This window comes from Falco biarmicus, chromosome 9, assembly GCF_023638135.1.
Source record: "Falco biarmicus isolate bFalBia1 chromosome 9, bFalBia1.pri, whole genome shotgun sequence".
Taxonomy (NCBI): Eukaryota; Metazoa; Chordata; class Aves; order Falconiformes; family Falconidae; genus Falco; species Falco biarmicus.
In genome coordinates this window covers 13,537,036-13,551,112 of record NC_079296.1, presented here as the reverse complement: position 1 = coordinate 13,551,112, position 14,077 = coordinate 13,537,036, and the positions used below count along the sequence as shown (strand labels likewise).

Genomic DNA, 14,077 nt, shown 5'->3' with positions numbered 1-14,077 from the left:
AAAAAAAGGCTAAAGTAAGATCTAATGTGACGAGTTTACGACAAGAGGCTCAGAGCTGCAAACGTTCCACTTCTGCATACAGCTAAGAGTTTTTGGGAAACGACTTGATACTCCATCCTGCAACTAAAAGGAGATGAAAAGAAGTATCTTGGGGTGGGGTTTTTTTAGCGTTATAACTAAGAGCATTGAGGAAAAATGAATAAAGGGCAATTAAATCTGAACATTAAGTGAAACATCAACACCTGACAGTAAGATCTCCCACTCTGTGAAAGACTTTGAGAAGGAAAAGTACAACCCTTACAGACAAATGCCATGTTAATACAAGCAGCGTAGTCACTGTGAACTAAGGGCAGAAGCAACCTACAACGGATTTTTCAATCACACCCACTTCACCCCGGAAAAGCTAGTCTGATAAGCCATTCGCTTGATTTCGGCTAGGTCTTCCGAGCCGAATCGTTCGTGCTCCAGCAGGGTGAAGCCCCCAGCCAAGCAAGCCCCAGGCAGTTCGGTCAACTGCCCCTTTCCCCAGCCCGCAGCCCGGGCCGCGCCTCGGCCTCCAGGTGGGGAAAGAAGGACCCATTATTGGCAGAATTCCAAAATGGAAGCCCGAACCGCTCCGGGACACTTTCCCCTACCTAGGACTTTTACATGTGTCGGCCGGGGAGAAAATCAAGGTGGGGAAATCAGTAAAATGAGACCAAAAAACCCCCAAAAAGGGTGTGGGGGAGGCCAGGGGCAGGGGAAACCGCCAAACCGAACCCCGCAGACCCACGGCCTCAGCGGCCCAGGCCCGGCCTTCTCCCAGCCGCCTCCCCCGGGCCACGGGCGGCCGCCAGCCAGGAAGCTCGGCCCCAGCGCCGGACACCGGGGGCTACCGGCAGCGCCTCCACAGCACGGCCCGCAGCGAGCGGTACGGCAGCGACCGGGCCGGGCCCGCGCCCCTCGGGTAAGGCCAGCTCGGCTCGGCTCGGCTCGGCCCGGCGTCCTCGCTCCACTCCACGCGGCGACCGCGCAACACGGTACCGCCGGCCCGGCCTGGCCTAACCCGGACCCCGCCGCCCCTCACCTTCTTCTTGGCCGCCGCCAGCCTGCTCTGCCTGCTGCTGTCCGCCATATCCGCCCCGCGCCAGAGCCACGTCAGCTTCGTCTACTAGAGGAGGGAGCAGCAGCCAGGGCCCGCCCAGCCTGCGCTGCCGCCCTGGAGGCCCGGCCCATCGCCGGGCTCCGCCTCATCGCCGGGCTCCGCCCGCTCCGGCAGGGCGCCGGGCTGTGGCTCATGGCCGGGCTCTACCGGCCGGGGCTCGTGGCCGGGCCCGGAAGCTCAGCTTTTTCTGCAGTGACTTCAGGAGCAGGTGCCACCTTGCAGTGCCTGCTCCCCATGTTGGAGCCCGCACCGCCCGCTGCTTGGGAGACACCTGACTGGCCTGTCACCACCCGCGGCAGCCGCCAGGTCCCACCCAGCCTGCGCTACCGTCCTGATGGCCTGGCCCATCGCCGAGCCCCAACGGGCCCTGCTGCAATGGAGAGACGGAACGCAGCTTGATGCAAGCAAATGGCAATTTATTGTACAGAAACACGAGGTTATATATACTTTCAGAAGCTGCGCGTTTTAAACAGATTGCTTCTTGAAGCTGCGCATTTTAAACAGTTTGGTTCTTTAAACTAAGCATTGCATACTAGGCAATCCCCGATAGGGTGGTTAACTACCATCAATTCACAGCAAGGTGTTACCTTTCCTTGGCGCCATCCTTGGGGCCATCCATCCCCCACTCCCCTATGCTCTCTCAGCATGACTCACCATGTTAATTTTTGTGTCTATTCACACTCCTTGTCCTCCCAGGGTTCATGGCCTACAAGCTCCAGCACGTTCCCCTCAGCTAACTGATTGCCACGCATGGTCCTAATTTCCCACCCGCTCCTGCATCTCTCCCTTCCTGTGATTAGAAATTCTTCTTGGTCTCAGGCTTTTAGATTGCAGTGCTGCAGGTACTTTCTTCCAGTCCCTTACCTGCTGACGGAGATCTGTAATCACAGCAGACAGGTCCATGCTCTTCTTCTTGTAACTCTGAAGCTGGTCCTGATGTTCTGCTAGCTTTGTCTCCGTGATCTTTAGGATCTCAGACAGCTTTTACAGTTCAAGGTCACTCTTGTCCTTTACTACTTTGTTGTAGCAACTCCTCCAGGACTCCAGAGTAGACAGCGCCTCTGCAACAGGGCCCGGTCCATTGCCGTGCCCCACCACATTGCCAGACTGCGGCTCATTGCCGGGCTGCAGCTAGTCACTGGGCTGCGGCTCGTCACCGTGCTGTGGCACATCGCCATGTCCCGCCTCATCGCCGGGCTGCGGCTCATCGCCAGGCTGCAGCATGTCACCGGGCTACAGCTCATGGCCGGGCTGCAGCTCGTCACCGGGCTGAACCGGCTGCGGCTCGTTGCGCCCCGCCAGGCTCAGCCCATCGCCAGGCTCCGGCACATCGCCAGGCTGAAAAGGCTCTGGCACATTGCCGGGCTGCGGCTCATTGCATGGATGAACCGGCTCCGGCACATCGCCAGGCTGAACTGGCTATGGCACATCACTGGGCTGAACCCGCTCTGGCTCATCGCCAGGCTGAACTGGCTGCGGCTCGTCGCGTCCCGCCAGGCCCAGCTCATCACCAGACTCCAGCAAATCGCCTGGCTCTGACACATTGCCATGCTGAAAAGGCTCTGGCACATAGCCGGGCTGAACCGGTCCAACACATCGCTGGGCTGTGGCACATCGCCGGGCTGCAGCTCATATCTGGGCTGCAGCTTGTCGCTGGACTGCGGCATGTCGCCGTGCCTCACCTCATCACCGAGCTGCGACTCATCGCCAGGCTGAACCATCTGCAGCTCATAGCGCCCCACCACACTCAGCCAATCGCCGTGCTCTGGCATATTGCTGGCCTCCAGCACATCGCCGGGCTGAACCGGTTGCAGCACGTTGCCGGGCTGCAGCCCATCTCTGTGCCCCATCGGGCCAGGCAGCTCTGCTTTTTCCGCAGTGACTTGAGGAGCAGGTGCCACCTTGCAGTGCCTGCACCCTGTTTCGAGAGCCGGCACTGCCCGCTGCTTGGGTGACACCTGACTGGCCCATCATGCCCCACCTAAACGTCACCTGGAGCTTCACAGGAGAAAGTTTCTCTTTCCTCCTCACACACGCCTACTCTGGTTATAACCGTTTCCTTGTATTGCTTTGTGTAAGCTGTTATCTCCTGCACATCCCCTTTTCAGTCTGATTTTGAACTCTTCGCGCGCCTGAAAGCAGGGCTAATGGAGCGAAAATACTCTAGGACAACAGAGGGAAAATAAAATCCATATAGTGGATGGGTTATGCTGCCAGTTGCAAGGAACAAACAAATCCATGCAACCAAGGGAATACAGCTCTCTAAGACGCTGTCTAGTTCCTGCTGCTAAACAATTTGGGGATGGGTTTTTCTATCCCTTAGCAACCACATGTTCCCAAAGTCAAGAGGAATTTTGACACAGCCAGCTCCTGTTAATGAACCGTTTGCGGTGCTTTAGAAAAAATTATACAGCTTGTCACTGAAAAAAATGCCTCTCTGATTAAAGTCATCTCAAGGAAAGGGTGGAAGTGAACTGCAATTAACCTCTTTCCTTCTGCTGTACACCATGCTGTCAGCATGAGCTGTGTTCTTGTGCTGTAGAGATTGCCACACGCTCAGCTGTCTGCAGCGTGGGCCATGTCCACGTCCAACTTATGAAGATGACTTTTACTTTGATGGCCTAGTGTTTTCTCTAACTCTGTTGTCACTTTAAGCTGACAGTTCCAAATCGCATTCTGTATACTCTGCAGGTTCCACTGGCTCCTCAGGAGAGCATCATCCAGCGTGAAAACACCGTCGCGTATTCTTCGCACTTGCGTGCACACGGCACATGATTTCAGCTCCAGACCAATCTCATGAACTATTCTTCGGAGGTACTGCTGAGTCTCATGCAAACAGTGCATTTCTAGAAGGACAGAGAGATTGTTTCAGAGGAAGCGAAGCGTTGACACAAACTCAGACCTTGTCTGTAAATCCAGACATCACTTACAGTTACACTGAAGGAACTGGTTTGGTAGAAGAGACTATTTAAGATACAGCATGGGTGGATTATGATTTTCTGGAGTACTGCAGGGTGCCCTAGCCCCTCCCAGAGTCACTGTTTTAGAAAACAAACCCATAGATACAGGAGAGTGGTGTAGGAATTTAGGTATTCAAAGCGAATAAGAAAAGGGACCTTTTTAATAAGATATATTTTATGAGGAGTGGGAGACTGGCTGCAGGAAAGCAAAACACACATCAAGAAAAGAACAAATCACCCAACACTGAAGTGTATTACACTGAAACATTAGGATAAGGAAGACACTTGCCCCACAGGTATTCGTTATGCAAATTTTCTTGCCTCAGTCTTGGATCTGGAACTGGCAGGGAAAAACCTATGAGCTAGGTGCACAGCTGGCTTGATGTACTATATAGCAGCTTCAGCACTGTGAGGGTTACAGATCTTGCCCTACCAAAAAAAAAAAATCCTTCCGCTGCACTGAAAAGTTCATCTAACGAGGAGATGCTTTCGTGACTTTGGAAACTACACATCACTACATTTCCTGCAGGGGCTACCAGTTATGAGCTCATACAAAGCTCCCACCAACTCTTTTTGCATTAAATCACAAATAAGAAACTGATGTTTACTGACTGACTTGCCGTACCATATGCCCAGACTTCCCTGGTACATTTTGTACCAGTCCTACCTAGCTGAAATTCTGGAGGTGCGAACTGGAGGCATCGGACTGCTGTGATTATCGGGGGGCTTTTTCCCATGGGGCGAATCAAGCCTTTGATAGCCAGCTCATATGCCTCTTGTGTTTTCATATCAATGTGAGAATGCCTGGAAAAAGAAAAAAGGGAGCAGCGCACACATTTAGTTCTTCTCTCCAATGGGATTCAAAACATCTCTGCCCCCAATAAAGCAAAGTTGTGATTTTTATTCTTAAAACTGCATATGTGTTGAGTATTTGCGTACATCTTAATGGTCTGCGTACTGTCAGTAGAGTAGCACTGTTTGGGAGGCAGGTACTTGGTCACGTCTACAAGACTTTTTTGTAGACCCTAATGTAGCTAATAGGTCCTAAAATAGCTGGGTATTTCAGGACACAAGAAGGACACTTAACAGCACCGTCTCACCAGATTACAGAGCACTGAGTAGCTTCTCCCTATGCTGGTCTACCACTCTCAGCTCTAAAGACCTCAATTACAGCAAACAAAATAGTCTAATTTGTTGTAAAGACCAGCACATGGCAGGCAGAGCAAGTCAGCTGCACTTCCCCACTGGGTACCTACATCACCAGGGCCTTGTGATTTGTTCCTTGAATGACGGCAAGAATCCGTTCCAGCTTCTCCCTTGTGATATGATCTGCAAATATTGAGGTAGAAACAGTCTCAATTATCCATCCTGAAAGCAGAAAGAGACAGCAGCCCGAAGCGTGCCGCCAGGACATGCCGGTCCCTTTGGCAGTCACACCCCAACAGGCTGATGAGAAGCGCCAACAGGCGGCTTGAGCAGAGTCGCTTCTCCCGGCTGTACCATGGCAATGCACCGAACAGCACAGCACTGGGCTACAAAGGGAAGGATTATTTCACTTAATTGCTTCCAAGACGTTGGCTCCGGTTTCTCTTATCGGGTGTTTGCAGAGTTTCGTTGAATGAAAGCTTCTAACTGCTACCTCTAAGGAGCAATCTGGGTCCCACCCATTCGGCAGCAACTGCAGTGGTCGGAACTCACACAGGCTTTGTGTGTGCCTGGTGGTTCTATTCAGAGCAGGTGGGCTACAACATCAGGATTGCACATGGTGTAAAAATAACAACTAGAAAGCATGTAGTGTGCCGTTTATCATTGCGCAGCTTACCTGGTTCAGCACTTCACAGTTGGCATGCTGTTTCTTTGGTGTTCTGGTTTTGGGGTTTTAAAAAAAAACAAAACACATCGATTCAGTTTCTTACCAAACGTTGTCTTCTCTACTAGCTTCCCTGTGTCTGAGAAGTCATCAGTGGCTTTACCAAACAGCCCATCAACAGTGTAAACCTTGAAGGAGAGCAAAGGGTGCAATTTATCACAGAAATACACCAAGCGATTGCACAGCAGTATTCTGCCACGCAGCTGTGAGGAGGTGTGGGCCACGACAGCGCTGCACAGGACAGCGGCGGCCTCCACTCGCATGGCCGCGTGCTGGCGTGAAGGGTGACATTCCGGATCCTGGCAAGCTCTCAAGAAGATCGTGGATGACCATCATGGGGCCATGCCGGGGCGATGGGGCAGGAACCTGTGTGTGACTGCGCTCAAGTATCCCGGGGCACCTACCCTGGTGAGGTGGCAGTTGTACCAGTCGGTGAGCAGCCTGTTCCCGTGGCCCAGGCCCAGAACTGGAACAAACAAGACAGGAACCCGTTACTCAGCCACGTGGAAAGGTCCTGGCACGCAGTTACCCACACTGCATGCTCCTCCCGTTCACCCTGGCCAGGGCCTGGTCTCATCGGGAGCCACATCTGGGCAGGGCAGGGGGACCCCCGAGACCCCCAGGGGGCTGCCTGTCATTCCAGCCCATGGGTTCCCCCAGGACTTTCCCGTGGGGCCTTGCAGGGCGAGCGCTTCGCGGTGCCCACCCTGGCGGTGGGCCTACTGGGCAGACCACCGGCCATTGGGGGCACCGCACCAGCCATCGGGGAGCAGCACCGGCCATCGGGGGGGCACAGCACCAGCCATCGGGGAGCAGTACCGGCCATCGCGGGCGCGCAGCAGAGCCGCGTCTGCCGGGGTCGGGGGGATCTCCGGCCCGGCCCGCGCCTCCTTGGATCGTTTCTTCGGTGTTCCGGCACGGGTGCCCCTGCCCGGCCCCCCCGCACCCCCTGCCCGGCCGCCCCCCGCACCCACCGAGGACTCCCGAGGCCTTCGCGTCCAGCCGGTGGCCCGCGCCGATCCTCAGCCGCCCGAGCCGCGGCCCTCGCACTGCAACAGACACAGCGCCGGGGCCGGTCCGCTCGCCCGCCGCGGGGGCTCCCCCCGCCGGTCCCGGCCCCGGCCCCGGCGCGGCCCTTACCGAGGGGGTGGTCGGCCAGCAGCGGCACCCTGGCGGCCACCAGCCCCGGGGCCCCGGCGGGCGCCGGCAGGAAGCGCACGTGGTGCCGCGGGGGGCGGCCCGGCGCCGCGTTCAGCTCTGCAAGAGAACGGGGGCGGTCAGCGGGAGGCGGCAGCCCCGGGGGGGTCCCGCCGCCGGCCCCCGCCCGCGCTCACCGCGCAGCAGCCGCGTCTCCAGCGCATCACGGACGCGGCCCCACGCCACTCCCGGCGGCTTGTAGACGGCGAAGAGCCCGCTAGGCCCCGCCATGGCGGCCCCGCCGCGCCCCGCCCCGCCCCGCCGCGCGCTTCCGGGGCAGTCGCCAGTGCCCGAGCGAGGAGGGCCATGCTGCCGTTGCGGCTGCTGCGGCGGGCGGGGGCCTCGCTGCTCCGGGCGGGTCCCTCTTCCCCAGGCAAGTGCCGCCTTCGCGGGCAGCCCCAGGGGGGCCCGGGCCGTGGGCACTGGGGCCCGCTGGGCCGGTGCCTGAGCCCCTGCTCCCCGCAGGCAGCGCCTGGCTGAGCCGCAGCGAGCCGCGGGCCCGGGATGGACGCGGCAGGGAGGAGGAGGAGGAGGAGGAGGAAGGGTACTACCGGCTGTACCCCGGGCACATCCCCACCAGCCCGCTGCAGAAGGCGCTGCTGGCCGCTGGCTCGGCGCTCGTGGCCCTCGCCGACCCCTACAGGCACGGTGAGCCGGGCGGGCCCCATGTCTCCTGCTGTCGGGTGCGACCCTCGGTAACGGGGCCAGTGCGGGGCTGAGATCTGGCGCGGGCAGGGGCCTGCGGGAGAGAGGCCGTGGGGACCCCCCGGCAAAGCCCAGCGGCTCCCGACCCATCGTGCCACCCAGGCCCCTCTGCTTGTCCCCAGGGCCTCGTGCCCACTCCTGCATCCCGGGCCCGGACGGCGGCACTGGGGCAGAGCAGCTCCGAGGCTGAAGATCCCTGGGGTCCATGGGCTCCCTGCCTTGCCGTGGGCTCCCTGCCTGCTCCCAGCCGAAGGCTTTCTGCCCTGCTCCCTCGCCTGCCAACCGAGGGCAGCCGGGTGCAGCCAAAACCGCCCTGGTGTCACTCTCTGGTCTCTCTTTCAGACATGGTGGCAGTCCTTGGGGAGACCACAGGCTGCTTTGCCCTGCCCAAACTGCGAGACAAGATGAAACAGCACCCTGAAGGTTACCGCATCCTCCAGTGCGTCCCTCTGCATCCCCCGCCGCGTGGGTGGGGGGGAGACACGAGGGCAAGCACATTCCTTGGGCCCCATGAAGGGAGATCCCTGCCTTCCCAGCTTGAAAGCAGCACAGGCATTTTGTTAACTCTGACCCTCCAGATTGTTCATTTTACTGTATTTTTAATGATCCCAAGAGGCCAGCAGGCGCTGGGCCCAGCCTGCTGCGGGTGCTACTGTCTGTCTGTTATGCTTCGCTGCTGGAACTGGCAGGTGCCAGCTCAAGGCAATGCAGCAGCAAGCGCAGGGAGAAATCCACGGACATGGATGCTGAGCAGCAATGAAAACCCACCATGTCCATGGATTTCTCCCTTGCACCTGCTTCTGCATCTCCTTGTGTCGGAGTCTTCGTCTCCACTGGTCTGCCTCTTCCTTCCTCACATCCGTATTTTCTTTCCTGGCACCTGTGGCATCTCCCCCAGCTGTGAAATGAGGCCTCCTCTTGTCTTCCTTGTTAAGACTTGATCACTTTTGCTCCTGGGTCTGCAGGGACTTGTCAAGCACAGCAAGGCTGAGGACCGGGAGGGATTTCATGAGTCTCTTTTTAACCAAGATCTTACTGCTAGTTTGCTTGCCTTTTCCCTGCCTCTTGTTATGTATCACTCCTGCCACTTGTGTATCAATTGAGTTACACCATGAAGGGCCTGGCGAAAAGCCACCTTTTGCCATGTGTTTGTGCAGAGCAACCTGATCCTGGCTCCAGATGCTGACCCAGCAAAGCACGCGGAGCACCAGGATGGGGCTGAGGCCCAGAGGAGCTGCCTGGGGAGAGGGGGACGCCCCGCCTGCTCCCTGCCTCATGGTATTGCAAGGATTTGCAGGGGTCGATTTGTGCACACAAATCCTTTTTTTTTTTTTTTTATCCCCCAAGCTGCTGAGGCCCCTTTGACACCAAATACACAAGGAAACATCAGCAGCCAGGGTGAAACTGCTGCTTGTCCTGCTTATCTCCCTGGCATCTCCGCACCAAGAGCTGAGCAGCTCCTGGATCCACTGCAGGGCTTTTATCATGGGAAAAATTTATCCTGTGCATGGAAATAAAAGGGCTTTTGTTTAGTTCCAGGGCTGTGGGGCACCTGTTTGCCAACAACCCAGGGAGGAGACCTTGCCATGCATGGCAGCCACGTGGCTGGCAATGAAAGCCTGAGCAGGAGAGAAATTAAACCTGTATTCAGAACAAATTCCCTCCACTTTTTAGGGTTGTTCCTTTGAAGCTCTGGCTGCTTTGCAGGGACACTAAAGAGCTCTGCTCCCCCGGGGCCGGCTGTTCCTGGGGGCTGTGCCTGGCTAGCAGCCCACACAGCAACAGCATTTTGGTGCAGAGGACACTGGTTCCAACCAGAGTTGCTGCAGGGGTGTGAGGTGAGAACTTTTTTGTTGCCAAGGCTTCAGGTAGATTCTTGAAGCAATTTGTGTCACAGCCTCAGCAACAGAAACAAGGATGGTGCTATCTCTGCAGCAAGCAGGCAGGATCCCGGCAAGGAGAGTGCCCAGGAAGGGCAGGGGCAGGGGGTAGGGTGTTTCCAGGAGCTCCTTTTGCCCAGGACCCCCTGCTGAGGGTGTCACTGGGAGACTCGCTGACCTGTGTTTTGCTTTCAGGGAACGGCCTCGCATCCGTCTCTCCACCCTGAACATGGCCAAGCTGCGGGGGCTGCCGGATGGCTCACTGGGCCGAGAATACGTCCGCTTCTTGGAGGACAACGTGAGTGTGGGGCTTTGTAGGGTGCACACGGCTGTAGCTGACCCCTGTGCCAGGAGCACGGACGCACTTCAGAGGGAGATCAGAGCCGTGGAGAACCCTCCAGGAATGAGAGGGAATCAGGGAGATGGGATGAGATGCTGGGTTTTGGGTGATGCTGGATTTGTCACCAGTGCTGTGAAGTCCCTGGGTTTTGTCTGTGTAAATGACACTGACACCCATCACTGAGGGCTACGAGTTGCGCTGATGGAGGGGACCTCGTGTTGCTGTGCGTTAAAGAACGAGGCCAGAAACGTTGTTTAGTTTAACCCCAGCCGGCAGCTCAGCCCCACACAGCTGCTCACTCACCCCCCCCCAGTGGGATGGGGGAGAGAGTTGGAAGGGTAGAAGTAAGAAAACTCATGGGCTGAGATAAGAACAATTTAATAATTGAAATAAAATAATAAGAATTGTAATTGTAATGAAAAGGAGAATAACAAAAAAAGAGAGAAATAAACCTAAGGAAAAAAAAGTGATGCAAATGAAAAATAATTGCTTGCCACCAACTGACCAATGCTCAGCCTATTCCCGAGGAGCAGCCCCCCAGCCAGCTTTCCCCCTAGTTTATATGCTGAGCATTGCGTGATGTGGTCTGGAATATCCCTTTGGTTGGTCGGGGTCAGTTGTCCCAGCTGTGTCCCCTCCTAGTTTCTGGTGCCCCCCAGCCTCCCTGCTGGCCAGGCAGCATCAGGAGCTGCAAAGACCTTGGCTTAGCATAAGCACTGCATAGCGACGACTAAAACACCAGTGAGTTATCAATGTTATTCTCATCCTAAACCCAAAACGCAGTACTATACCAGCTATTAGGAAGAAAATTACTCTATCCCAGCCAAAACCAGGACAAACTTGAGGTGTGGAAAGGGCTGAATTGAACCTCTTTGGATTTGTAGAAGGTTTCTCCAGACACTCGGATGCCGTCCAAGTTTGTTGATGATGAAGAGCTGGCGTACGTGATCCAGCGGTACCGGGAAATCCATGACATGATGCACACGCTCCTGGGCATGCCAACCAACATCCTAGGTGATCAGTAGCGCGGTCAGAGGGCTGCGCTCCCCAACCCCACTGGCAGTGTTCAGCTGCCTCTTCCAGGAATGGAGCAGGCTGGGCTGGTTGGCCTCCTCAATCCACAGCCGAGGTTGCTGGGGGGGTGTTGCATCACCACTGTCCTGCATCACTGGCTCTGTGGTGACCGAGAGGCCACGGGATGTCACCTTTCCCCTGCTGGGAGATACTCTGCCTGAGCCCTGGGTGCAGGCAGTGGGTGGGTGGGTGGGTGTTTGCTGCCTGGCAGGGAGGGCGGGATGTTTCGCAAGCTCCCAGCGAAGGCAGGAGCAGGGGGTTCCTGGCTGTTCCTGATCTGTGTGACTCCGTGTCCTTTGCCCTCGTTTTGCGTCTGACTCAACAGCAAGTCACAGGTCGAGCCTTGCTGGTGAGCCTGTGGGAACCGGCGTGCCAGTTCCCTTCACAGGCTTTGCTGAGCCCTGGCAGTGTCTGTTAAAGGTCTGCCCGGTGCCGCGAGACAGGAGAGCTTCGGGGGGGGTCAGGCTTCTGCAACTGCACTGCCAAAGGTCCGCAGGGAGCCAGCCTGCCTAAGAGGTGCTTCCCGAGCCCACCAGGCACCGACTGCGGGGTGCTGCTCCCCCGGGGGCCCTGTGACGTCTCTCCTGGGTGGGTGGTGCACAACAAGGCTCATCTGAGGCCACCGCCAGCCTTAGGAAGCATTCCTAAGCGCTGCCATGGAGGCGGAGGGGCGGGTGCACAGCCACCCTCAGGAAGGGGCCGGGGGTGCAGCCTGCATTGCGGGACCACTGCCCCGGGCACCCTGCCCACTCACAGCCTCCCTGCTCCCCCCAGGCGAGGTCGTGGTGAAGTGGTTCGAAGCTGTGCAAACAGGGCTGCCCATGTGTGTCCTGGGAGCGGTGTTTGGCCCCATCCATCTTGACGCACGGTAGGTGCCAGCCGGTGAGGAGGGAGTCTCTGCTCTGGGGACACGCCAGCCTGGGTGATGCTTTCTGGTGTCCTCTGGGGACAGAGAGGGGACGCTGGTAGTTTGCAGGGGGGAGTCAGTCAGGGGTCCCTCGTGTGAACATGCTGCTCTGTCCCCATGACCCAGGGAAGCAGTGACAGCAGGAGGCAGGGCTTTGCCTGGACCCTGAAGCAGAACCTGTTGCTTCATGTGCTTCTGGCACTGCATCTCCTGTGCCAGGCAGGAGGAGCAATGCCTGGGCTTGACTGCCCTTGGCTAGGCACATGTGGAGGGCCAGCAGGATCCTCACCACACTGATGGGCATTCCCTGCCCTGGCACATCTGTTTTGGTGGCCCAGCACAGTCTGGGGACTGCAGAACCTGAGTTCTGGTCTTGGGTTTGCTGCTGACTGTAACCTTCCTGACACACCATCCTCTTCTGTGCCTCAGTTTCCCATGTGAGTTAAGGAGGAGGGATGCTAGAAGGGCAGAGGGTACAACGTACATGTGTTTGGTGTCCACCTGCAGTGGGGACTTGGAGAAGGAAATCAAAAACAAAACATGGAAATCAAAACTGTCACCTCCTATCTATATTGTTTGTTCCAGAAAGCTGCAGGTCCTGGCCACTGACCTGGTTCCCTGGGCAGTTCGGAGTGGGCTCAATGCCACCTGTATCCTGAACGTCTACTATGAGCAGCGCTGGGAGCAGTCTGTGGATTCTCTGCGGGAGGAGATCGGCATCTTCCCTCCCCCAGCCGTTCAAGTGTGACAGCTCCAGTACTGGCAGGGGACAGGGGATCCCCATTGGCAGGCAGCAGCTGTCCCCTGCCGTGCTCCATCTCCTCCTGCCCAGGAGCATAGCGTGGCTCTGCTGCCAGCCGCCACCGACCTGAGGGCTCCGTTTGCTCCTACTGAGAGCTGGCACCCTCCTGCTGGTAGAGGCCAAGTTGCACCTTGCTGTGCCATGAGAAAACATGACCCTGCTGTTTGTGATTCAGTGGAGGAGTGGCAAGGCCCGCTGTGCCTTTGCCAACTGGGTCTGGCTTCTCAGGTCCCCTGGCAGCAGCGCTTCAGTACTGATGCTCCGAAATGCTGGGAGCAAACTGCCGTCTTGGCCTTCTGCAGCTCAAGGGCTGTGTAGGTACATCCCTGTTCCCACCCTCCCTGGGAAGATCGAGGCTTAAAGTCTTGCGGCTGCCCTGGACTGGAGCTAAACCAGTGATTTACAGAGCAGCCCACAAGCCAGTGTGATGTATCTGACAGTGAAATCCCATCTTGTACTGGTGCCTAACTGGTGTCCTGATGGGTCATATGGGATATGCCTCACGCCTTGGAGACTAGGCAGTGTGTGACTGCATGCCCACAGGAGCAGGAGGGAAATACCTTTGGCTGTTACCCCTGCTGGATGGGCTGTTCCAGAGCCAATCCCAGTTTGCTGTGTCTCCCTGCAGTCCCTTCCCATCAAAAAATGCTGAAATCCATGTGATTGTGCTGGGTTTTCAATAGGAATTGTCCCCTCCTTGGGCAACAAAATGATGCGATCAGGAATAAGAGGCTGAATCCTGAAAGTGCAGAAACAGCGGCTGGCTGCGCTGTGTCTGGGAGCTGATTGCTGTCTGGGTTAATTAAACAGGGCTCCAGACTGCCAGCAGCTGGAGAGCAGAGCTGTCGGATGCGAGGGCAGAGCGCCACAAGGCTGAGGGCTCTTTTTACGTGTGGCATTGCTGTTGAAGTTCCTTCTTGCTTAATAAAATCCATGGTGGAGCTTGTGGCTGGTTACCCCCCCTCCTTCCACCTCATCTGCCCCTCTGAGGGCGCGATCTGATGTGAAACTTCACCCCTTTTTGGCTCCCAGGGGTCTGCTGTGCTTTGTCTGCAGTGTGCGATGATGGCTGGGGACTGGGCCACAAAATGGGCTGCAGAGCCACATCTTTCCAGGTGGGATTTGGGGGTGCTGGGCTGTTGTGTGGCTCCTTTTGGTGGTCGTTGCAGGAAGGCCCAGGCAGAAGAAAACTGCGGTG

General features: G+C 57.0%; 3 protein-coding genes across 11 annotated transcripts in view; 1 reads left to right on the top strand and 2 right to left on the bottom strand.

The window, feature by feature from the left end:
* LOC130154650 (golgin subfamily A member 2-like) overlaps positions 1-1,207 on the bottom strand; it is a 72,183-nt gene extending 70,976 nt beyond the window's left edge. For all 5 annotated transcript variants that reach the window (XM_056350891.1, XM_056350890.1, XM_056350892.1 and 2 more), the window contains exon 1: positions 1,067-1,207. In XM_056350891.1, the coding sequence (XP_056206866.1) occupies positions 1,067-1,114 (48 nt within the window). In that variant the 5' untranslated portion in view covers positions 1,115-1,207. The remainder of the gene's footprint in view (positions 1-1,066) is intronic.
* Positions 1,208-3,322: 2,115 nt separating this feature from the next.
* On the bottom strand, positions 3,323-7,441 carry TRUB2 (TruB pseudouridine synthase family member 2). Of its 3 annotated transcripts, XM_056350896.1 has the most exons (8): positions 7,309-7,440; positions 7,115-7,231; positions 6,949-7,023; positions 6,379-6,440; positions 6,021-6,102; positions 5,361-5,433; positions 4,772-4,908; positions 3,323-3,990 (listed from the first exon to the last, which is right to left on the bottom strand). In XM_056350896.1, exons 1-8 carry the CDS (start codon positions 7,400-7,402, stop codon positions 3,701-3,703), a joined length of 930 nt encoding a protein of 309 aa, XP_056206871.1. In that variant the 5' UTR covers positions 7,403-7,440; the 3' UTR covers positions 3,323-3,700. The 3 variants fall into 3 exon arrangements, with proteins under 3 accessions (XP_056206871.1, XP_056206872.1, XP_056206873.1); XM_056350897.1 differs by lacking the exon at positions 6,949-7,023; XM_056350898.1 differs by lacking the exon at positions 4,772-4,908 and having other exon boundaries at positions 3,831-3,990; positions 7,309-7,441.
* COQ4 (coenzyme Q4) lies at positions 7,432-13,825 on the top strand. Of its 3 annotated transcripts, none has more exons than XM_056350899.1 (7): positions 7,432-7,548; positions 7,641-7,819; positions 8,219-8,315; positions 9,952-10,054; positions 10,981-11,110; positions 11,945-12,038; positions 12,663-13,825. In XM_056350899.1, the coding sequence occupies exons 1-7, from the start codon at positions 7,478-7,480 to the stop codon at positions 12,823-12,825; spliced, it is 837 nt and encodes a 278-aa protein (XP_056206874.1). In that variant the 5' UTR covers positions 7,432-7,477; the 3' UTR covers positions 12,826-13,825. The 3 variants fall into 3 exon arrangements, with proteins under 3 accessions (XP_056206874.1, XP_056206875.1, XP_056206876.1); XM_056350900.1 differs by having other exon boundaries at positions 7,445-7,548; positions 7,641-7,814; XM_056350901.1 differs by having other exon boundaries at positions 7,548-7,814.
* The last annotated feature ends 252 nt before the right edge of the window (positions 13,826-14,077 follow it).